Genomic DNA, 23,556 nt, shown 5'->3' with positions numbered 1-23,556 from the left:
AAGCTCAAATAACTCCAGACCCATATAAATTAGGAATGAAAGAAGCGAGCCTAAGGTTTCTAACGCTGTATTGAATGTTTATGTAGACCTAAAACTCAATATTCTGTGGGTCCTGCAATTCGAGTGAAAATGACAAAAACCCTGGCACTGGAGTGGACACACTTTTGCACATTGTCCGGCAGTGAATGCGTTAATAAAAGCAACCTTAACACGCACAGGCATGATGAAGCAAAAATGTATTGATTGACAGGGAAAATGCCATTTGTACTGTCAATTCCGGATTTACAACTGTACGGCATAAAAACAAGCAATTTGCATTTCTGCTCATGGTTTTGAATGAATCTAATAAACGTGAACAGGCACAGCACATCGATTAGATGTCAACACATCATGCAAATGCCATGCACAGTATTTTTCTTTTTTTAAGGAAATTAAAATACATCAGCAGAAACCAAATACTCTTGAATGCACTGCGTTTACATGACGTTTGTTTGTTTCTCTGACAGATGTACAAAAAGTGAAGCGCTGTGAATACAGTAAAGTCTCGTTATATCGATAGTACCGCTTATTACGATACTATTTCTATGAACGCAAGGAGAAAATTACATGCGCGCAGGATCGGATATATCGATAGTCCGGTTATATCGATATTTTTTCAGACTCCCGAGAATATCGATATAACGAGACTTTACTGTACTTTTCAGATGTATTTAAATTACTGTATTTTCCGGTGTATAAGGCGCACTGGAGTATAAGGCGCACCCCAAATGAATGGTGCATTTTTAAACTTCTTCCATATATACTCGGATCCAGCGTGCAAGTCACTTATAATGACTTAAACATAATAAACATGAAAACGCCAATTTGCCGGGAGAGGGGAGCCGCATATAAGGCGCACCAGAATGAACCTGCACCTGAACGAAAAACCTTTTCTGATAGAGGCCGATGGCCATTCCCTACAGTAGCGCCTTATAATGTGGTGTGCCTTGTATTTGGAAATATTTTATGTATTTATATTTGGAAAACCTTTTTCATTCATGAAATGTGTGCCTTATACTCAGGTGCACCTAATCTATGGAAAAGTTTGAAAAGACACCATTCAATTGGGGGTGCGCCTTATACTCGAGAAAATACGGTAGTTTCAAATCATGCGCATGCAGCTTTTTTTACCACCCGCGTCCATCATCTGACATAATTTTACTATTTTACCGTAGACTCACACGCACACACATTCCTGTTTGAACATCTTTGTGGGGTCCAAGTACCTCCAGATAAGGAGTGAGGACGGCCCTTTATGATAAGTTTCGAGAAGAATTAGTGTTACATTTAAAGGACAACCGACACCATTTTTTGTTTCCTAACTGACATCAGAAAAACGTTTTATAGCATCTAAAATTCCCAAAACACGCAGGCTGATATTTTTAGTCAAATGCAAAACACCAATAAAAATTACTTCGTTTCCCAAAACTACTTCAAAATGACCCCCTTGTTCGTGACGTCACGCCAGGACGCCTTGCCTTGCTCTAGAATCAAAACAATGGCTTCAGATTCGGAGAAGATGCTTTCTTGTTACTCTTGTTTCTTGTTAATAGTTCTGAAGAGGAAAGCATAAATGGTTGCAATCAATTAAAGAAGTGGTTCCGTATCATTTTGAGGCGTCCGGACCCATATGTAGCTCCCAGAAAATGCACAAGATGGCGCCCAAGCTCCGTTGGGAAAAGGCTGATTTGTCTGCTGGGAATTTGCGTCAAATAGTAGTCTTGGTGCGACACACAATTCATCATCGCGTTATTTATGTGTTTTCCTTCTAATTTTGCCATCAACACGAAGTTTTCAGACCAAGCAAAGTACCCAAAACGCATTGTGTGTCGCTTTCTCGGTCAGGGGCGTTCCTGACGTAACATCACGTCAGGACTCGTAAACAAAACCTCCTGAATATTCAGCGTGAGTCTTAAAACATAAAATATAGCTATATGCCGTGGAATCTTTGTAAAATACGCTCTGTAGAAGTCATTTGAAGTGATTTTACAAATTATGGACACAACTTGTCCGCAGGCGTCGGTTGTCTTTAAACACGCGATGTCTCCCGAACTATGTTTCCCACTTCAACTTCTGTAAAAAACAAAACAATAAAAAGTGGACTTGAAACTGAAATAACAGCAGGAGTGAGGACCGCACATACACAAACACACATCAGTACTTCCCTCGGCTGAGCCACTGTTGCTCATTTGAGTATTTCCTCCCTCCATCGGGATTCAAACCACTTCTGTAGCTCTCCAGCGTGGCCTGGTAAGGTTTCCGGTTTGCATACGTTGCCAGGATGCTTTGATACGAGTTCCCGTTGCCGTTGTTGGTGTAGGTTTGATACAAATCTGCCTTCGCCGTGTGAACCCCAGGTGTCACTTTGGGTTCATAGAGGTCCCTCTTCGCCGCCATGATGTCATCGAACAGCTCGTGGTCACCATAGGCGCCACCGCCGCTGCCAAAATGCTCACTTTTCGCGGTGCTGCGGCCCAGGCTGCGATCGTAAAACTGTCCGGGTCGAGCAAGAGTCCCGTCGGTCACATCCCTCTTCGCTGGGCGGCCTAAGCTACTATTGTGGAGGTCCCGCGTACCGCGACGACCCAAAGTGGGGTTGTTGAGGTCGAAGTTGAGGAAGTTGCTGTCGGTGCTGGCGAGAGTCACAAAGCCGCTCTCTGTGTCGCGGCCACCCAGGTTGTCATAATCCCCTGCGGGGGTGTCGGGGGACGAGCAAAGAAAGGATGTGTTTTTGGTGTGGGGGCGCCCCGATACTAAGTCATCGTCCTTCTGGGAGCGAATGACGTTGTAGACGTCAGTCGGGGATGGGCTTGGACAGGCGCAAGGCTCTGTCTCGGGTACTTCTGACTTCTTCTCATTTGTTCGTCTGTCGGAAGCAGAACGGTGCAACCGTAGTCAGCTGTGCAAAGTTCATAAAACTTTATGACTCCATGCAAGAGATTTCTCCCCAAAATGTGTCACATGACTTGACCTGAGACAGACTTGAGGGGTCAATTTTAGGACTTTGGACTTGACTCTGACTTTCTGAGACTCGACCATAGCCACACTTGAACTACTCGACAAGCTTTGCCAGTTCAATATCAAAATAATAATAATAATAATAATAATAATAATAATAATAATAATAATAATAATAATACATTTCATTTCCAAGCAACTTTCTGAACACCCAAGGACACTACAATAAGAACAATACATGAAACAATAAAACCATGAATAAAACAATAAATAACAAAATAGCAGATTAAAGTAGACCATGAAAGCAAGTTTAAACAGGTGGTTTTTGAGATGAGATTTAAAAGTAGGAAGGGAGAATATTATGCATGTTGGGTGGAAGTGAGTTCCAGAGCAGAGCGGCTGAAAGCTCTGCACCCCACTGTGGTGAGACGGGCAGAGGGCATACAGAGGTGGAGGGAGGATGTGGATCTGAGGGCTCGAGAGGGAACGGAGATTTGAAGTAGGTCAGACAGATAGTCAGTGCCATGCAATGTCAGTGCCATCTGACTGTCATCGTTGAATTGCGGCTTGGAATTGAAGCAAATTTACGTGGGACAAGGAGATGTGAGACAATCTCTTTTCATCAATGGATGCTACAGCTTTGTGTTTGCTTTCAACATTTCGCTTGTAGCAGACGTGCACATTCCCACCATGATGCCCCCCATCCATTGGTGAAAAGGACGCTTTGACCCTCTCCTCTTTCATCTACAACTGCTTCATGTAACAAAGTGTTTGTCTTGGACTCAAACATTATAGAGTACATGGGGAAAGTCATTAAGATTGCACAACTGTCCATGTTTTTATATTCCTGTTGTGTTTATTATTTTGCTTTGTGTTGACTATTATGTGTATAGGGTGCATAAAGTGCTTAAGTTTGAATGACTGTATGTGTCTTTGCGTTGTGATATTATTTGTTATTTAGCTTTTTTGACTTCAAGAGTGGCTGCCGTGACAGCAGCTCCTGCATTTTGTCTTTCTACTTCTTTCTTTCCTTTCCTCTTCCTTTCATTAAGTTTCCTGCTGTGAAATGTAAATTTCACAGCAATAAAGGCTAATCCAATTCAATCCAATGCAAATCTACGTTTTCAAGTTCAACCTTTGTTTCACTCCATTTTCTTTTTGAAAGAAGAAGAATGAACCAGTGATGGCTTGTTTTTCTTATACAGTATTGTGACAAAATGAGACATTTATAATAATAATAAAAATAATAATACATTTTATTTATAAGCAAGCGTCTACACTTTACAGTCACAGGATATTTTTTCTGCGGGTGTGAGGTCCGAACACGTTATCCATTTCTTTGTGTAAACAAAATGGATTTTTTTCCTCTCTGTGATGATGAGGTCCATCAAGGTATTAAACACACGTCAATTTAGCGTACCGCTTTGTTTTTCCAACATTTCCTCCACCGAATGCAGATCATCGTGATTGATAAGCATCTGGTATTGACATTTACGTTAATGTTGAAGACTTTGTGGGCTCTACCTACACGCGTTCCTCTTTGGATGTTTCCGGTAATTGATTGACAGGGTTAAACTTATCAGATCCTTACCGTGCGATGATCATTTTGAAGCAGCAGACGCCCGTTACGGTCAGCAGCAGCAGAATGAGCGGAATGGTGGGGATGATGATATAGATCACTTTCAGGGCTAAGAGAAAATGAGGTATTAGCATTTAGATGGAAAAAAACGACACACACACATTTTGTTTGGTCCGTTCCGACTGTTGTTATGAACTAATTTTACGGATACGAAATCCAAAACTGATATCTGAATGTATGAAATAATGTCATATGTCAATAATGTCATTACTACTTTTGCTCAACGTTGAGTAGAAGCAGGAGTTACCAAAGACAAACTTACCAAAGACAAACTATGGACCTGGATTTTACACCTCTGTCCGACACCACAAATGTAGTTTAATTAAAAGAGCATGAAAATCAAATTGAACTGATTTTTTTTTCTTTTAAAAGAGAAATAAATAGACTGTATGGGTGGATTAACCTGTGCTCCTGTTTGCGTTGTAATTCCTTGGATTCCACGGCACAGAGGAGGGAAATACATCTATCATGACAAAAACGAAGCCTGTTAATGCAGTCGGGTCTCAAAACTCACTTGTACTCTTTGGCATTCGACTCATGATTCCGACTTGATCTTGGTTTTACTCCCTGGTGAATTCTACTATCTTTGTGACTGCTTTATTTCCTGTATATTATTCCAGTATATTCCTGTATATTTTTCCAGTTGTGACTTGTCTGTTGTTAAAGCGCTATATACATCAATATGTATTGTATTGTGTTGAGAATGAGGGTGAAAAGGATCAAAATGTGTTGGAAAAAGGGAAAGTGTGCAAAATCCGTATAATTTCCACGTAGTCACTGGGTTGGGAATGCGCCATGTATTCTTTTTCAAATGAAAAATCTGCTAAATGTGTTATCACAGAAAAAAAGGACATTTTGTTTCACATTTTCGTTAAATGGATACCAGGCCAGGATAGTTAGGCGACATTTGATAAATCACAATGTCTGCATTTTTAAAAGATTTAAATGTGGTTATGTATCAAGGTGTTATTTACGACGACTGTATTTTCCGGTGTATAAAGTGCACCGGAGTATAAGGCACACCCACAATGAATGGTCGATTTTCAAACTTTTTCCATATATAAGGCGCACCGGACTATAAGGCGCACCTTGAATGAATGAAACGTCTTCCAAATATGGTATATAAATAAATAAACGTTTCCGAATATAAGGCACACCACATTATAAGGCTACAGTAGAGGCTGGGGTTATGCAATACTTCTACAGTGTGAAATTGGGGGCCAGTGGCTGATGACAGTAGTTGCAAGACTTGTTGTGGCTCAATATTACTTCACATGTAAAGCGCACCGGCGTATAAGGCGCAGCGTCATTTTTTGAAAAAAATCAAAGCTCTTTTATGTGCCTTATACACAGGAAAATACGGTATTTTAAGCGCTTTGTTATAGCTTCAGCTGTTGTTAAAGCACTCTATGAACCAATATGTATTGTATTTTGTGGAAAGTGGAAGATATGAAGAGCACAGGCACAACATTTGACGCTTTTGTTTCAAACTTTACAATGGTGGGATTTTTTTTGTGGGGAGAAATGTGTTGAAAAAAAATAAATCGGTTCATTATTGGCAATTTTAGAGCGAATATTGGCTGATCAAATGGCATCACATTTTACCTGCTTGTGTGGAATTTGGAAGAGACGGATCAGCTGACTTGTCTGTTGATAAAACAAAACAAAACATCAGCAAAACTTGCATTTTCCAATATTTACAAACGGACACGTGAAGTATACCTGCTGTGTATTTGCAGATAAAATTGTGCTTGGTTTCACAGTTGTCGTCATTCCATTGGAACATATAAAGACCTCCCAACCCTGGCGGAGCAGACGGCTGATGATACATCACCACGCACACCTCGTATCCGCATGATGGCTCATCCCAGTGCCAGTTCCTGCACGCATGCACACACACACACACACACACACACACACCACACACACTGAGCGGCTGTCATTTATCTAAAAACTACCTCCTATTTATTGGCCTCGCTTAAATAAAAAGCAATGCACCCCTGCAATAAATTTTCTCTTGCCTGGGGTTATAATGTTCACTCATCCTGTAATTGTTGAAGAGAGAGCTATTGATCTTATTCAATGGGCATTTTGGGAGCTGCCATTTTGAAAGGAGTGTCATACCATCATCAGATATATATACTGAGAAGTATATTTAAAAACGAAAAATTGCACTTCCATTAAATGTCGTGTGCGAACGCTGATAGAAGGAAATGAATTGAAGACCACAGATGACATCCGGACAGTTCGATATGCCGGAATGTGGATGATGACCTTCTCACAAATCCATGACATCATCGGCCGAATCCAATCTTCAATCCCAATTTATTGGGTCAAAATAATGAACCCAACCTTAGTGGTTCAGAAAACCACCAAGCATTTTTGAATGTATGGATTGGTTTGGATTGGATTAGCCTTTATTAGTCTCGCAGTGGAGACATGTACATTTCGCAGATGCAAAGTGAAGAAAGTAAGAGAAAAGGAAAGTAAGAAGTAGAAAAACAAAATACAAGAGCAACTGTAAAGGCTGCCACTCTCGCAGCGCCATCTTGAAGTCAAAATGAAAAACAAACAAAATATAATATGACAACAAAAAGGCACTTTCTGCACCATCTTTTTTGTATGAAGCAGTACTAGATGAAACAGGAGAGGATCAAAGCATCCTTTTCACCAGTGGATCAGGGGCGTCATGGTGAAATGTGCACGTCTGCTACAAGCTAAATGAAAGCAAACACGGAGATATAGCATCCATTGACGAAAACAGATTGTCTTACATCTCCTGTCCCATGTACAGTAAATCCGCTTCTATTCCAAGCCGCGACAGTTCCATATACATATCGGCGCTCCTTTCTTCTCATCGCGGGCTTCTTAAGCCATGCAAAAAAATAGTGCATCAAAAATGATAACAGTCCATATCATTTGCTGGCTATATGTATTTGCTAGCATTCGAACCAGATTTGACCTGCATTTCAACCAACATTTGACACAAATTAATTTTTTTTAACTCCACCTTAACCAGAATATTACACCATTACAACATGAATATTTCTAGATTTTTTATATAGCTATCCAGCTATCAAGCTGGCTATCTTGCTAGCTAGCTATTTATTTGCTATGTGTTTATTTATTTGCTATCTATTGGCTATCTGTCTCGCCAGTTACCTATGTACCTGGCTATTTATTAGCTATATGGCTATCTAGCTAGTTAGCTAACTGTCCAGCTGGCTCTCTATTAGCTTTATGTCAGCTAGCTGGCTAGTTTTCTATCTATTTGAGTTACTACCGGGTTGAGTGAACACTGGCGCGTGTGGCTGCCCCTTCTCACCCGCAGAAAAAAAAAGATCCTGTGACTGTAAAGTGAGAGTTTTGAAAGGCGCCTCGAAATGAAATGTATTATTATTATTATTATTATTTTTTTTATTAGTAGTAGTAGTAGTAGTAGTAGTAGTAGTAGTAGTATCAAATGGTACTGACTTCTTTTTCTTCCCCCAAATCAAAAACAGTGCTGGCATATATGTGCTGCCGAAAAGAAAGGCAACCACTCAGCAGTCTTGTGAGGAAAATTAATCTTGACTTTTTGGAAAGAGGATCGCTCCACGTTTTCTTCCAAGGGCTGTATATAGTACAGAACAAAATGGAAGGATGCACGAGCCACTATGGCATTCTTCACCTTTAATTTACTTAACACACTAAAACCAATCCATTAATGTCGGTAAAGAGCCATCCTGTTTTCCATGCGACTCATCTGCTTAAGGTTCAGTGACTCTGAAAATGGCTGCCCTAAACGCGACCCACCTGAATGTAGACTTTGTGCCATCCAACCAGTAGTACTGCGATGAGCAGTCGACACCGCCGCTGCTGCTGCTGTCTTCATCCCTGTGCTGACGCCGCAACCCGATCCAGAAGTCTCCGTCGGTAGGTCTCAGATCCGTGATGAGTTTCTCGACGATCTTCTGCTCGGACTCCGATTCCACGCTGACTAGTTGGCCGCCATCCCGGCGACAGGCCAGGTCGGCCTCCCCGAAATTCAACCTCCGACGCAGCTCGGAGAAATAGGCCAGTTTGTAACACGGCCTGCTGTTACCCGCTTTGCAGTCACGCTGACCTACAAACGCGAATACATGTGTGAATTCAAAGCATTTGGGTTTTCTCCGGGTACTCCGCTTTCCTCCCACATTGCAAAAACATCCATGGAAGGCTGATTGAAAACTCCAAATTGTCCCTAGGTGTGAGTGTGGAGGGTTGTTTGCCTCTGTGTACCCTGCGATTACCTGGCAACCGGTTCAGGGTGTCCCCCGCCTAGTGCCTGAAGACGGCTGGGATAGGCTCCAGCACCCCCCGCGACCCAAATGAGAATTAAGTGGTCTGGAAAATGGATTGATGGACTGGCACAGTAGAATGGATTGTGTTTTCTGTTAACTCATTTACTGCCATTCACAAATTTCTTAGGGAATTGAAAATATGACGGAGAGCGCCATATTCCTCAATTTGTTCGGGTTTTTGGTTTCTCATGCTTGGGTGCTGATAAAGCGCTGGACATGGCCTCTGGAAATGTTTTCTTTTCCACAAGGAGGCATCATTTCCCTTTTTTCCATGTTAGCGCTTTGTTCCATCTTCTGCTGTTGTTAAACCGCTATCTAAACCAATATGTATGTATTGTATTTTGTACCGCTGCCCTCATTTCAAGCCCATATAACTCCTGACCTATATTACTTAGGAATTAACTCTTTCTTTATGAAGAGAGCTGAGAGTCTAGGGTTTCTGACGCTGCATTGAATTTTTATGTAGTCCTAAAACTCAATATTCTGTGGGTCCAGGAATTCGAGTGACAATGACAAAAACCCTGGCACAGGAGTGGACACATTTTTGCACGTCTGGCAGTGAATGACTTAATATCTGTTGTATTCTGGTTGTAGTTTGCATCTTCTGTTCAAAATATTCGAAACACCCCCTCCTTATGATGCACTCCACCACAAACTATAACAGTGAGAAAAATGTTGTTAAATTGGAGTCACTTGTCAGTCCAATTTGTCCGTTCGTATCCATGCAAATTGGGCATATTCGATACATCACAGGACACAAAGTCCATTTCATAAAGTGTGCAGGTAAGTGTTTCACATCTACAAATTTTAAGCTGCTTACCTCGTGCTTCAAAAAGATCCGCTTTAGGTTGGGAGCCAAATATCCAGCATGAAGTCAGTTATGGAGAGATCCATAAGTGAGTGTGTTGAAAATGATACAAATTGATTAAGTGTGGAAAGGCTTACCTGTAATGAGGCTTGTAGCTCCCGACGGATGCAAACATGAAATCAGAAGGTGACAGAGGATGGCGAGACGCTTCATGGTTCCTGGCATGTGACTTTAGCACTCGTGACTTAGTTTGGCATATCACTGTTACACAATCAGCAGATCGTCAAACAAAATTTACCAGAGCGATTTAATAACCGCCCTGCCAAAAAAAAGTGGTTCAAGTGAAGAAATATAGACCAAGATCCTCTTGTGTGTGTTGCAGGCTGATGTTTGCGCGTGTCAAGTCAAAAAAGGAGGAGCAAGGAAGAAAAGGATGAGAAGTTGGGAGGTGGGGGGTAGTGGGGCGGTGCATGTCAGGGAGGGGGCTGTAATCTGTTAAGAGCAGTCTTAATGATCGTCAGAAGAGGCGGCATTGATCGGAGAGACATCTAATCACGCGAGTGCTTCTCATTGTAAAAGCTGACACCAGGCAGATTTCATTTTTGCCTTTATGATGGGCCGCTTTAGGGGATTATCATTACCGGGATGTTACGTGAAAATAATCAGCTATAATTGCATCAGGGCTTGATTCTCTTGTTCACGTGTGTAGGGCGGTGTTATGTGTTTGGTGAATAAGTGGACAGTTTCAAACTAACAACAATATGATAGAGATTAGACAGAATAATACATTTTCATATTTAAAAGTTTCATGCTGTTATATGCTGAGTAAATATGTGTGACTCGAATACACAATTGAAGCACAGACAACCTGGGGTCAATCTGAGGTTAACACACACAACAAGTTAAACTGTCATCTTCATCTAAGAGATCTGGCCTTGGACAGAATCTAGGACTTGGGAAACTCCTTGATCACCGAAGCAATTGACGACTTGAAACTCCTGCACAGGAAGAGCTCATTAGCCAGGTTACAAATTTATAAATTCATGGAAGAGACAATGTTTTATTGCTTACAGCTGTTTGCGCTTAGAACGTCCATGGGGTGTGGTATTCTAATCAAGAAAACTATGTTTACTAATGTATCACTTAAATTTGCACATACTCTCAATAAATAGCTTGGCAGTGGGCTGCAGAATTCAGGCGTCTGTATGAGTGGCTGCGTCTCCTGCCGGCAGTAAAGACAATCTTTCTGGGTCCGAGCCTTCGTCCACAGTGTCCGATCTAATATCTCTGACATTACACAATACAATACAATACAATACATATTGCGCTTGAACAACAGCTGAAACTGGAACAAAACACTTAACATGGACAGCTATCATATACAGGAAATAAAGCAGTCACAAAGACAGTAGAAAGGATCAGGGAGTAAAACCAACACCAAGTCGGAATCATTTTGAGTCGAATTAGCATTTTCTTCGTAAAAATAACATAATTTTACCTTTTCAACGAATGTTTGCCTATTTGACATATACAGTAGTTCCTTTCTATGCGGCAAAAACAGTTTTTAACTCATTCACTGCCAGATGTAGAAAAATGTGTCCACTCCAGCGCCAGGGTTTTTGTCATTGTCAGTTCAATTCCAGGACCCATATAATATTGAGTTTTAGGACTACATAAATATTCGATTCAGCGTAAGAAATCTTAGACTCTCTTCTTTCATTAGAACGGGTCCTGAGTTATATGAGCTTGAAATGAGGGCGGCTGATCAAAAATACAATGCAATACTGTACATGCATATTGGTTTATATAGCGCTTTAACAACAGCTGAAGCTGGAACAAAGCTCTAATGTGGAGAAAAAGGGAAATGCTGTTATTTTATGGAAAAGAAAAAACATTGTCAGAGGCCATGGCCAGCACATGAAAAAACAAAACCTGAAAACATTTTGGAATGGCGCTTTATGTTATATTTTCAATGCCAGAATAAATTCCTGAATGGCAGTGAATGAGTTAAAGATGGATTTAAAGGGATTTAAAAATAAAAATGTGCACAAGCGCTAGTCCGACTCTTCCTTTCGTGCACCTCAAAATCAGAAATGTCAATCCATTCGTGGGACGAACCAAAGTCCGGCAAGTTTCCGAATGTCCCTTTCAGAAATTTCCAATGGGATAAGAACAAGGATCAGCAGCTATTGACGCCGCTTGCGCTATTCTCAGCACAAATGGAGGAAAAGGAAATGTATGTACTCTGGGAAGGGAGTAATTTCTAAAATGGCCCATAAGGTTGATTTAGGAGCACCAGAGAGATACATCAGCCCAAGTTTGAGGAAGCAAGACGCTTCATCAGGAATCTGCTGTGTGGGCTGACGAGGAACTGGCACGGATTGCTGGAAGCCGCTAATCCCTTTATGTTTGATTGATTCCAGTCTGAGGTTTACATGGGAGGGTGTCACGTTGAGGTTAGCAGGTGGACAATTAGGCAAGAAGACAAGTGGGATGGGTAACTGAGCCTTTCTTGTTTACAGCATCTGAGACCAGAAGGGGCTTTCATTCAATTAAGACTCTCACTCTCACATGCTATGTCTCGGGCCATCCCGTTGACCTCCTTTTCCCTCCGTCCTAATTAGTTAAAGGGGATCCAGATGAATGCTCCCATGGGGATCCTCCCGTACATCACTGGACGGCGCCCTGCGTCAAAGAAACTCAGAAGGAAAATTCACCACAGGTTGGACATTTAGCCAATAGGCAAATTGCTAAGTGTACTTTTTTTCCCCTCACTGAGTCAAACCATGACAGCATAACGGTCATCTGATCAAGTCAAATAAGCTCATCCAAAGTCATAAACCTTCCTTTTGCATCTTTCGTAATGCATCGTAAAACAATACCAAGTGCTTCTGATTTGCACAACACACATACAAAATCGGTACCACGTGCCAACCGAAAAATAATTCCTACTAAATTACATTTGAATAATGGGAGCTGGCACGGTACCAGACCCGTTGTCCGCAATGCGTAGGCGGAAGCAGCATACAAGCCTCCAGAATCAGTGACCCAATAGGAGAGTCGAAACGCTCCATCAGCAAACGTAAAAAGCCTTTTAATGAAACCCTGTCGTAATTTCACGGCGTATTCTTGTTTGCGGTTTGATTAATGAGCAGTTGTTAACGGAAACTGTTGAAGATTATGAAGGCGGTGTGTGGAATTCAGTACATCTGCAGTTTTTCAGTACTTTCCATTGACTAAGGTGGCAAATGTGCTCACACTCTGTACAACATTTAATTATATTATACACTAAAATTAGGACAGAATTATAACTACAATTAATATTTTTTTACGATACTGTCTTAGCATAAAAATCATCTCTACACAAAAAAAGTTATTCTCTTACATGATAATCATACTGGGAAGAAGGAAAATATTATGTTGTTACCTGCAATTGTTTTAGCTAATAAGCAGCGATTGACTTTAATGCTATCAAAACAACACAGTTTGCTAACATGATTAGGGTGGCAAAAATGCTAAAATTGCTAATGCTACTGGAGAGGGGCTAAAAAAAAATCACCTAGCTTGCACCCCCCCCCCCCAGTTAACTCATTCACTGCCAGACCTGCGAAAATGTGTCCACTCCAGTGCCAGGGTTTTTGTCATTTTGACTCAAATTCCAGGACCCCTATTTTGTTTTACATAAATATTCAAGGCAGCGTAAGAAACCTTAGAGGCTCTTCTTTCATCAGAAAAAAAGACTTAATTCCTAAATTATATGGATCTGGAGATATGAGTTTGAAATGAGGGAGGCTGTCCAAAATACAATGTGATACATACATATTGGTTTATATAGCGCTTTAACAACAGCTGAAGCTGGAACAAAGCGCTAACATGGGAAAAAAGGGAAATGCTGCCCCCTTGTGGAAGAGAAAAAAAAACATTGCCAGAGGTCTGATCAGCGTTTCATCGGCACCCGAGAAAGAAAAAACAAAACCCGAACTAATTCGGGAATGGCGCAAAGCTGGCTAATAAGAAATGTATCTACACCAAAATGCTTTCCCCGTTTACAAACTTGTAGCGTTAAGTAGCTTTGGCTCAGATTTGATCTTATCAAAACATGTTTCTACAGTCTTGATAACATTGATTAACAATTGATGAACCCCAATTTTTTTAATGAACTTATAATAAATGAAAAAAATGTGTCTAATTTGGTTGAATACATTCATTGAGTAAATTCCACAAAGCTATATTGTACGTTTTTCCCCCAAACTATATAAAGATACTGATCAAGATACTTTTTTTTTCAAATCACAACTCCATATATGTTTACCCTCTTGCTCACAATAGTGTACCCTGACTCAAAATGTTCAATTGGCTTTAATTTTACAAAAACATGCGCGGTGATGATATTAATGTGAATTATTTTTCTCCCTTTCAGGTAAACCACAAATCAAATCACGGCATTTAGCTCTTCAAGAACTCCAGTGGTGCATAATCATCCTGGTTGTCGTTTCCAAGGATAGATTTGAGGAATGGTACAACCCTGAAGACATTGATGTGGAAATCACGGGACTTCTCGTCTGAGTCCACGACACCACCGCCCTTGCACAAGTTTTTACTTCCCCAGCTGACCACTCCGATCTGGAATGAAATATGTTTATTACCTTTATTTAAAGGACAACCGACGTCTCCGGACAAGTTGTGTCCATAATTTGTAAAATGGCTTCAAATGACTTCTACTGAGCATATTTTAATAAGATTCCACCGCATATAGCTATATTTTACATTTTAAGACTCGCTCTGAATATTCAGGAAGTCTTGTTTTTGAGTTGGTGACGAGTCCGTACGTGACGTCATTAAAGGACCACCCTCTGACTGTAAAAAAGACGCATTGTAGCGTCCTTCCATCATGTCAATGTATTTTGCTGTACATGTTTGGTCTGAGAACCGTGTTGCACCCAAAAGCCGACAGAAGAGGGAGTCCAAGCTCCATATAAGGAATTTATCAGCCTGTGGAAGCAGAGGTGGCCACTGGAGGTCGCCATTTTGGCACATACAATTCTTGAATCTATTGCAAACATGTATGCTTTCCTCTTCAGAACTATTTGAATCATATTCATAACTGGTGTGTAACAATAAAGCATATTCTCCGAATCTGGAGCCATTGTTTGGATTCTCCAGCAATGCCTGGCGTGACGTCACGAACTGGGGGTGGGACTTTCTGAAAATGCCCAATTCACAGCTCAATTTTTTGCTGATTTTGGACACTTTAAGTCATGTTTATTGGTGTTTTGCATTTGACTAAAAATATCATATTGTTTTGGGTATTTTAGATGCTATCAAACATTTTTCTGATGTCAGTTAAAAAACAAAAAAGTGATGTCGGTTGTCCTTTAAGTGAAAAACAAAACAAACAAAAAAAGCAAATACCCAAAAATTCATAGAGAGATAGATACACAGATAGACAAATAGATAGTTCGATACATAGCTAGATAAATACCTAGCTAGATAGCTAGCTAGCTAGCTATCTACCTAGATACCTAGCTAGCTAGATAGATAGATACCTAGATCGCTAGATAGCTAGTTACCTAGATACCTAGCTAGCTATCTACCAGGCTAGCTTGTGAGCTAGCTAGATATTATAATGACTCACCTGCACTGTGCGATGTTCGTAGTTCTTGAAGACAGCTCCTCCAGAGTCACCTGCCCCAAATAATATTCCTCAGTGAGAAATATAGCCTCTCCCCAAATGTTCCACAGGAATAAAAAAATCCACAAAGTAGACGTACCTGTACACGCTATATGATCTCTGAAGGGAGAGCGACCACCAGTGCACAGGAAATTTTCCGTCACGGGGATCTCTGCTTTCTTTGCTGTGATTCCCGGTGCCTCCAGTGCGTGTTGAATGCATTCATCCCTCTGCGTGACACAACGGCAAAGGTCAAATGAGCTCATGGAAACGTTTGCGGGGACAAGAGACTAAATTTGTCAACAACAATTCACCTTATCGCCTAGTTTAGCGTGGACGTGTTTTTCATCCACCCATTTGGCCCTGCTGCGTGTCAGGAATGTAAGTTTCTCCATATTCTTTAACAGGAGCTGCTCTGTAATTCGGGACAATGCAAACCTTTTTCAAAGTAAACATGGTAATTTCACTGACTGGCCAACAAATCGCAAATTATAAATGTAAAAATGTAAAATAATTAGCTGATCATGCAAGTTCCATTTATTAGTTCCATTACCTTGTTCTGCGCAGGTGGATTCACCAACGAGTCTTAAAGCATCGCTGGTCTCCTGGGTGCAGGGTATGCAAATGGGTCTAAAGAAAAGAAAGAAGACAATATCACGAGCAGATTCACACCTTTTTAAAATCACTATTGAATCGCTGTCGTACCTGACCAGAGTAGAGATTTTCACAAATTCGGTAAGTTGAATGAGAGCCACGTCGTAGTCGTAAAACTCCTTCACGCCCTCGTTAACTTTAGCGCTGATGTTGAATTTTGGATGTAAAAAGAAATTCTTAACTCTCTTGGCTGTCATAGAGAGAGAAAGAAAAATGAGAAAGTTAGCAATTTGATTATGGAGTTATCAAGGATAGAAATTAGATGCATCCCACATAACAAAAATTGGGATACGCTGGTCTGTGATATAGCGGGGGAATTATGTAAATACAAACAAGCGTTTTAGAATGACTTGTTCAGAATCAGAATCAGAATCATCTTTATTGCCAAGTATGTAGAACAGCACGACATTCTAAAAGGAAAGTCCCTCTGGGTCATCTTACTTCTTCCCTGTCCATCGTCGATGTCAACCGTGACGTGCTTGGGCAGATCATCAAACGTGAAGCAGTGAGCGGCGGTCAAGATGAACATGGGTGTCACCAGAGAGCCCATGCACTTCATAACTCGACCCTCGTTCTTAAAATAGCAGTCGGACATACATTAGATTTAGTCCACGAGGTGGCACGAAAAGTAAGTTGGGGAAAAAAGGGGGTAATTTTTCACCTGGACAACAATCAGCGCTGACCAGGGATAGTTTTCCCTTTTTTCAGTGGTGGCATAATCCTTGTGAAGACCACACAAGCCTTTGACTTCATCCTCATCTGAAAGTGAATAAAAACTGACTGTCACAATGTCATTTAAAAATGTCATTCAAATTGTGTTTCGGCCATTCATTAGGCAAACCTTTCTATTTCAACCGCTTTTCTTGCGATGTGTTGGTAATTCACAATGTTGTTGTTTTAAAACTATGCCGTTTGTGAGGTGAAAAGTACAGTATTTTCCGGTGTATAAGGCGCATCGGAGTATAAGCTGAACCCCAAATGAATGGTGTATTTTCAAACTTTTTCCATGTACAGTATACGGCGCAACTTCAATGAATGAAAAACGTTTTCCAAATATAATATATAAATAGATTTTCCCATACAGTGCCGTATTTTCCGATGCATAAGGCGCACCAGAGTAATAGGCGCACCCCCAATGAATGGTGTATTTTCAAATATTTCCATGTATTAAGGCGCACCGGACTATGAGGCGCACCTTCAGTGAATGAAAAAAAAAGCTTTCCGAATATAATATATGACTATATAAATGTTTTCCAAATACAGTAAAGTCTCGTTATATCGATATCGGATATATCGATAGTCCCGGTTATATCGATACTATTTCTATGCACGCGCGGAGAAAATTACATGCAAACAGGGTCGGATATATCGATAGTCCCGGTTATATCGATATTTTTTCGGACTCCCTTGAATATCGATATAACGAGACTTTACTGTATAAGGCAAACCACATTATAAGGTGCTACAGTAGAGGCTGGGGATACACACAACTTCTTCTACTTCTATGGAGTCAGTGGCTGCTGACAGGAGTTGCGAGACCTGTTGTGGCTCAATACGACTTCACATATAAGGCGCAGGGTCAATTTTTGAACAAAATCAAGGTTTTTAGGTGCGCCTTATACATAGGAAAATACGGTATGCGCTCAAGTCATGGCACTTAAATGGCAGTGTAATCAAATTAATAGTGTGAAATGTTAAAGTGATATTTGAGCTTCTTGCCCCAACATCATAAGAAACAATAGTTGAGACATTTCAGGGAAGTACACGAGAAAACAAGATAAGACTGCTGTGTCATCTTGTCTTATAACTCATCTGAATCAAATGACATTTTGGAAATGAACACTTAAGGACTTGCGGAAGCAAAACATAACGCTAATAAATCTCACCGATAATCTCATCAAATGTCTTTTGCAATTTTTTGATGTCCTTCATCCTGAAGTAATGGTTGCCACCCGTCCCCGCAACCAGAGGCTCCAAGTCGTCATCAAAGATCTGCGCCCCGATGGCGAAAATGTAAATGTCTGAAAGGAGGACGCAAATATAATTTTGATTTTATTTTATTCATTTGTACTGGGTTCAAGGTCATTTGAGCAAACTCCAACTCACCCAGGTACTCTGCTCTCGGTGGCTCTTTCCGTTTATAATTAGGGTCCATGTATACCAGGTTCTTGATTTTTTCAACAGTCGGCTCAGGGGAACCACCCATATTGTAGGCCCCTGTGTGTCGATCAAAAACTCTGAACCCATTTTGGTGGATTGGAAAACAAATAATTTCTACACACAAACTGATTTCAGAGGTGAATTCAGTTACCATCTGTAAAAAGAATGATGACATGTCGGTGTTCCTTAAAGCCATCTTCCCCCGTTCGCTGTTTGATAACCGCCATTCGCTCCAAGAAGGTCATGAAGACCAGGTTGAGATCGGTTCCGGCTGTGTTTCCAACTTCAAGCGCAGAACGACAAATACATTAAATCAAGCCTTCTAAAAAAACTGTTGAATAAAACAGCATTTCCAAATAAAATAGGGCCACCCACTGCCAATATTGAAGTTTTCCACTTTGGTCTTCAGGACGTTCAACTGGACTTTGCCGTCCAAAAAATCCAGAATGTTGACAACTTCAAATACTTCGGAGGAGAAAAAGACCACTTCGTAGTTTGGGGAGATAGGAAAGGATGAAATCTGTACGACAGTGGGTCAGGGGGAAAATTTAAAAAAGAAAATCATCAATCAAGTTGAGTCATGAGCACAAAATTCCATGCAAATTGTCAGAAAATATGTCCGTCTTCTTCACTAATTACTGACGTGTTACATTTTAATGTAATGTTTACAATTTACACTGCATTAAATGTTTATGTAGTCCTTAAACTCGATATTAATTAATTCCTGTTATTTGAGTGAAAATGACAAAAACCCTGGCACCGGAGTGGACACATTTTTGCACATTGTCTGGCAGTGATTCACACAATGAGTCAAAAACGGATTTTGCAATGTTTCACTTATAATCAAATAAAGAGGTATTTTTTGTTGTTACCTTGGTGATAAGTTTAGCTACAGTATCCCTGGCATCATTGAAGTATTTTTCTTCGATGCTCTCAGAAATATCCACACCAATGTAGATGTTGAGCGTTCCTGTTTTTGAAATCCGGATTTTCCTGCCCTCTTGGGTGTCATCTGAATGGATTAAAAATTGAGCACAGTTAATAGTCTGACATTTTGTTTCAGTACAAGTATGCAAAGTGTACGGTAATCATGTTGTGTTTGCAATTTATTTTATTGTGAAAAATGCATCAGCGGGTATCATTTGGGTCACCTGTGGGCTCCAAAGTGGTCAGGCTGCCTTTAATTGCGCTGCCAAATGCCTCTGAAACTTCCAGTGGAGTATCATAAGTGTAATCGTCTGAGGAGGTAAAGATACTAAATGAATTACAGTTAATTAATAACATCCATCCATTTTTCAGACCATTTTATCCTCATTAGGGTCACGGCGAGCCTATCCCAGCTGATACCATCTGTCACTTATTGTGACAGATGGTATGGAAATGTTGAATGGAAAAACTAAAAAATAAACAAAAAGGAGACTGTATCATATGTACAAAAATAACTAATAAATATAAAAAACACCAAAGTGGCACATTTGGAAAATGAACGTAAACTATTTTGTACACAGTCAGCATCTCATCAATCACAATCCATCAGTAATTTATTGCCCATGACCTCAATCTGACGTTACTGTTGATCCTGGGGTACTCACAATGGATTGTGTCATCCATCGGGAGCTGATATCATGAAATGACGCAGTAGGACAGAATGTTTTCGAACGACCGCAACTACTTTGGCATGTTTCCAACATGGCTGAAATGAATACACAGTACAGTGATAGCTCAGCTCACGAACTTTCCCAGAAAGTGTTTGTAAGGCGAAAAGTTCATCTGCCGAACATTTATTTCCCATAGGAAACCATTAAAATGAGAATAATCCGTTCCCAGGTCCCTATAAACATAATTTTCTACTAAATAAGCTTTAAAACTACACAAAATATACCTTATTTTATGTATAATGAATGTGCTATTGTATTGTAATTAAACAAATAAACTATACTGCATAATAAAGTCGTTTTATTTACCTTTGTGAAGGTTGTTGATGGAGTTACCTGTTGATATCCGAGTGAAGTTGCCGTGTTTTCTCGGCGATAATACCCTCACTTACACTGTCCCTTGCTAGCTGCTTCTCGTTATCCTAAATCAACAGAAGTTTTTCAACCTCTTCTATTGCCTGACACTGTTGCTTGGACAACATAGAAACACCCTTAGCAACATGTAGCAATGGTCGACTTAGCGTCCTGGTACTGGAACGCTAAGTCACACAAACGCACATATCGTTTGCATTTTTCGATGATCTTCTTCTGCTCAACCGTAATTTTCTTTTGTGTCTTCTCCAGCTTAACACTAGCCTGTGGTGGGGTCTTTTTCAGTCCTATAGTAGCAAAATTACTACACTTGATAACAAACCACGTCCGCACTCAAAGAAATGGGGTGACGAAAACTCGACCGCCATTCACCGTGGCGCCGTGTGGTTTGGTTCGTCCGCCGAAAAGTAGTTCGTGAGGCGAAAAGTTCGTGAGCTGAAGCGTTCGTATGCGGAGGTATCACTGTAGTCCATTTGAAATCAAGTTGACAATTAAATCCTCTTAATTAACCCGTTGCGGATCTAAGTGTGACTGTGGCAGTGCCTTGGCTTACAGTAGCAAGCGGGTTCCGTGCCGGTCCACTGGCCGTTCTCCAGGCACACTCGTACACTGGAGCCAACCAGAAAGAGATTGCCGCTGCAGCTGTATTTCACTTTGTCGTCCAGTCCGAACGAATTTCCAGTTCTCAAGGCGCCGGCTGGGATCCCGGGATCGGCGCAATCGCTTCCTGCTGTGTGCGATCATTTTAAATGGACCAAAATCAATTAAAGATACACGATAGGTAAACCTGATAAAGTATTTTTGGAAGCCACTGTAACAAAATGTATTTCTGAAACGGTGTTCACTGCACTTAAATATAGGAAAAGTATTCAGTTTAACTAATTCACTGCCATTCCCAAATTTATTTGGGAATTGAAAATATGACGTGGAGCGCCATTCCCGAATGTTTTCGGTTTTGTTTTTTGTTCTTTTTGCCGGGGGTGCCAATCGTTTTTTCCCTTCCACAATGGGGCAGCATTTTCCATTTGTCTGTGTTAGCGCTTTGCTACAACTTCAGCTGTTGTTAAAGCGCTATAAATATTAATGCAGTATGTATGTATTCAGACCTTTAATCGTCTCACAATGGGGAAATTTGCAAATTGTATTGTATTTTGGACAGCCGCCCCCATTTCAAGCACAGATAAATCCAGACCCATATAATTTAGGAATATATATTTTTTTTCTGATGAAAGAACAGAGTCAAAGTTTTCTTACGCTGCATTGAATGTTTATGTAGTCCTGAACCTCAATATTATGTGGGTCCTGGAATTTGAAGGAAAATGACAAAAACCCTGGCACGAGAGTACATATTTTTGCACATATCTGGCAGGGAATGACTTAAATGTACAGCACATAAAAATTAACATTTTTGAAACACAAATTAAAGTTTTACAACAACTAGTATTTTAAATTTTAATTGTAAATGGGTTGAACTGAAAAAGCTAGATATGAGTCTATGTACAGAGACAGTGATTCTTTCACATACCACTATAGGGGGATATCACTAGAACCCTGTTTTTTTCTCCACCAAAAATAAAACATGCGAATCATCTCACAAGACATAATTTATGATGATAGTTTGAACTTCAATGAGGCAAAATCTCTCATTTTTGTTGAATGTAACACTGTGGTGAAAAAAACATCAAGAACAGAGACTCACAGTCACGGCTGCAGATAGGAGTGGACCCACTCCACTTGCCGTTTGGTAAGCAAACCCTCCTGGCTGACCCTCGCAACGTGTATCCCGAGTAGCAATCATACGTGGTTTCGTTGTCTGCAAAGTATTTCTCCTGGGGAGGGGAGACGCTCCCGTGCATCAGCACAAAGGGATTCGGGCACTCAACCACTATACATAGACGAGAAAGGATTTCGATTAATTGTGGAGTCAGGCAAGGTGTGAAAAGCATCATCTTGGTGCCACTCACTCCTGCACGTCTGAGGTTTCGAGCGTTGGGGTGTTTCGCTCCATGAGCCACTGAGGAGGCACACACGTCTTCTTGAGGGATATGGATAAAAACCTTCAGGGCAGTGGTAGACCAGCATGCTGCTTGCATTTAGTCCTTTGGTCAGTGTGTAATGGCCTCCCTCTATTTGCATGTTGTCTTCGGTGCAAGTGCACCATACTTCTCCAACTAAAATGAAGAGGAAAAAAAAGTTAATACACCGGACATTTCTCCATTCAGGTAAAGTTATCGCTGATCTGAGCACAGATTAAGAAACTAGAATACACCCAGATCTAAAAAAATGTTTGTAAAATGTGCTCACCTATTAGGAGAGATAAAAGTGCTCCACACCCAACCCAGTGAACAGAAAGCTGCATGCTGGATACTTCAGCAAGCAAGGAACCCCCCAAAAAATGACAAGTTGTGCAGGAAATGTCCTTTTTATTAACTCACACGGCGAACAAGCCAGAATCGGGGCGTTACATATTAACTTTAGGGACAAACAGAATCAGATCAATATTACTGTCAGTGCTGACGCAGAAAACTTTTTAATGTTGCAATGAATCTCATTGTCATACTTGGTTATGTTGCAATGGATTGGTTAAAATGAAAGCAAAAGTGTTAAGTGATTAAAAATATAACTCATTTTGGTGTGTTTGACTTTAATATTCAGATACAAGAAAAAAATACACGTAACAAGTAATACAGTAATACTGTATTGGGTGGCTGCTTTTAGTTGTGCAGAATGAATTAAGTCTACTGTATACTACAGTATTAATTCAGTCATCTTTTCATTCTTTATTTCCTGTCATGTGAAGTTGCTTGAGAAAGCTAAAGTACACTTGCCTCATCATTTCCCCAAAAAATGGAGGCGGAGTTGATTTGTTTACACGCTGACCCAGGTATTGATCGAACATCGCACAGGTTCCATCCTTTTCCTCTGGTGTGCTGTATGCAAAAAACATATAAAGGAACCAACCGACTAAGGCGATGTAAAGATAATTACCTTGGTATAAAAATGAATCATGTTTGCATTTTTCTGTGATTTTTACCTTCATGATTGTAATTCTTATGATAGGTTAGGCTCAACAAAGTTTTAATGTTTTGGTCACAGTGCTTGTATTTAAAAAAATGAATGCAGCTGAAATTTGGATTCGTGGGAACATTTGCTTGTTTGTTTCGTAATGACTTAAATGACAGAACAGCCATGAGCTATCGCGGGGTGTAATCTGATATTAGTCATAAACTAGTCAAAAACTGAAGGGCAAACCTGTTTGTGGTAGATGTCAGGTTGTG

The 23,556-nt window shown here is 40.5% G+C and overlaps 2 protein-coding genes across 2 annotated transcripts; both read right to left on the bottom strand.

Moving 5' to 3' along the window:
* Window positions 1-799: 799 nt before the first annotated feature.
* layna (layilin a) lies at window positions 800-13,435 on the bottom strand. The gene is made up of 8 exons (XM_089017704.1): window positions 9,904-13,435; window positions 9,779-9,799; window positions 8,432-8,741; window positions 6,359-6,516; window positions 6,242-6,283; window positions 5,040-5,099; window positions 4,589-4,685; window positions 800-2,905 (listed from the first exon to the last, which is right to left on the bottom strand). The coding sequence occupies exons 1-8, from the start codon at window positions 9,989-9,991 to the stop codon at window positions 2,194-2,196; spliced, it is 1,488 nt and encodes a 495-aa protein (XP_088873830.1). The 5' UTR covers window positions 9,992-13,435; the 3' UTR covers window positions 800-2,193.
* Window positions 13,436-14,106: 671 nt separating this feature from the next.
* On the bottom strand, window positions 14,107-22,737 carry LOC148886508 (complement factor B-like). Its single transcript, XM_089017702.1, has 18 exons — window positions 22,583-22,737; window positions 22,243-22,449; window positions 21,978-22,163; window positions 20,832-21,008; window positions 19,403-19,489; window positions 19,124-19,263; window positions 18,627-18,771; window positions 18,403-18,534; window positions 18,198-18,308; window positions 17,978-18,112; window positions 16,753-16,850; window positions 16,533-16,665; window positions 16,143-16,281; window positions 15,991-16,067; window positions 15,752-15,852; window positions 15,538-15,667; window positions 15,402-15,451; window positions 14,107-14,389 (listed from the first exon to the last, which is right to left on the bottom strand). Exons 1-18 carry the CDS (start codon window positions 22,635-22,637, stop codon window positions 14,213-14,215), a joined length of 2,280 nt encoding a protein of 759 aa, XP_088873828.1. The 5' UTR covers window positions 22,638-22,737; the 3' UTR covers window positions 14,107-14,212.
* Window positions 22,738-23,556: the final 819 nt, after the last annotated feature.

This window comes from Hippocampus bargibanti, linkage group LG16 (assembly GCF_051943395.1).
Source record: "Hippocampus bargibanti isolate YZ-2025 linkage group LG16, ASM5194339v1, whole genome shotgun sequence".
NCBI lineage: Eukaryota > Metazoa > Chordata > Actinopteri > Syngnathiformes > Syngnathidae > Hippocampus > Hippocampus bargibanti.
This window is presented reverse-complemented; position numbering and strand designations above follow the sequence as displayed.

Bases quoted from the DNA above. Each gene is read 5' to 3' on its own strand.
- layna (XM_089017704.1), bottom strand. From the start codon at position 9,991: ATGCCAGGAACCATGAAGCGTCTCGCCATCCTCTGTCACCTTCTGATT. The intron at 8,742-9,778 runs GTAAGCAGCTTA...TCGCGTTTGTAG, and splicing joins GGATCTTTTTGAAGCACGAG to GTCAGCGTGACTGCAAAGCG. The intron at 5,100-6,241 runs GTAAAATGTGAT...TTGTCATGATAG, and splicing joins TCCAAATTCCACACAAGCAG to ATGTATTTCCCTCCTCTGTG.
- LOC148886508 (XM_089017702.1), bottom strand. From the start codon at position 22,637: ATGCAGCTTTCTGTTCACTGGGTTGGGTGTGGAGCACTTTTATCTCTC. The intron at 22,164-22,242 runs GTGAGTGGCACC...GTCTATGTATAG, and splicing joins GAAACCTCAGACGTGCAGGA to TGGTTGAGTGCCCGAATCCC. The intron at 16,851-17,977 runs GTGAGATTTATT...ATTCACTTTCAG, and splicing joins GACATTTGATGAGATTATCG to ATGAGGATGAAGTCAAAGGC.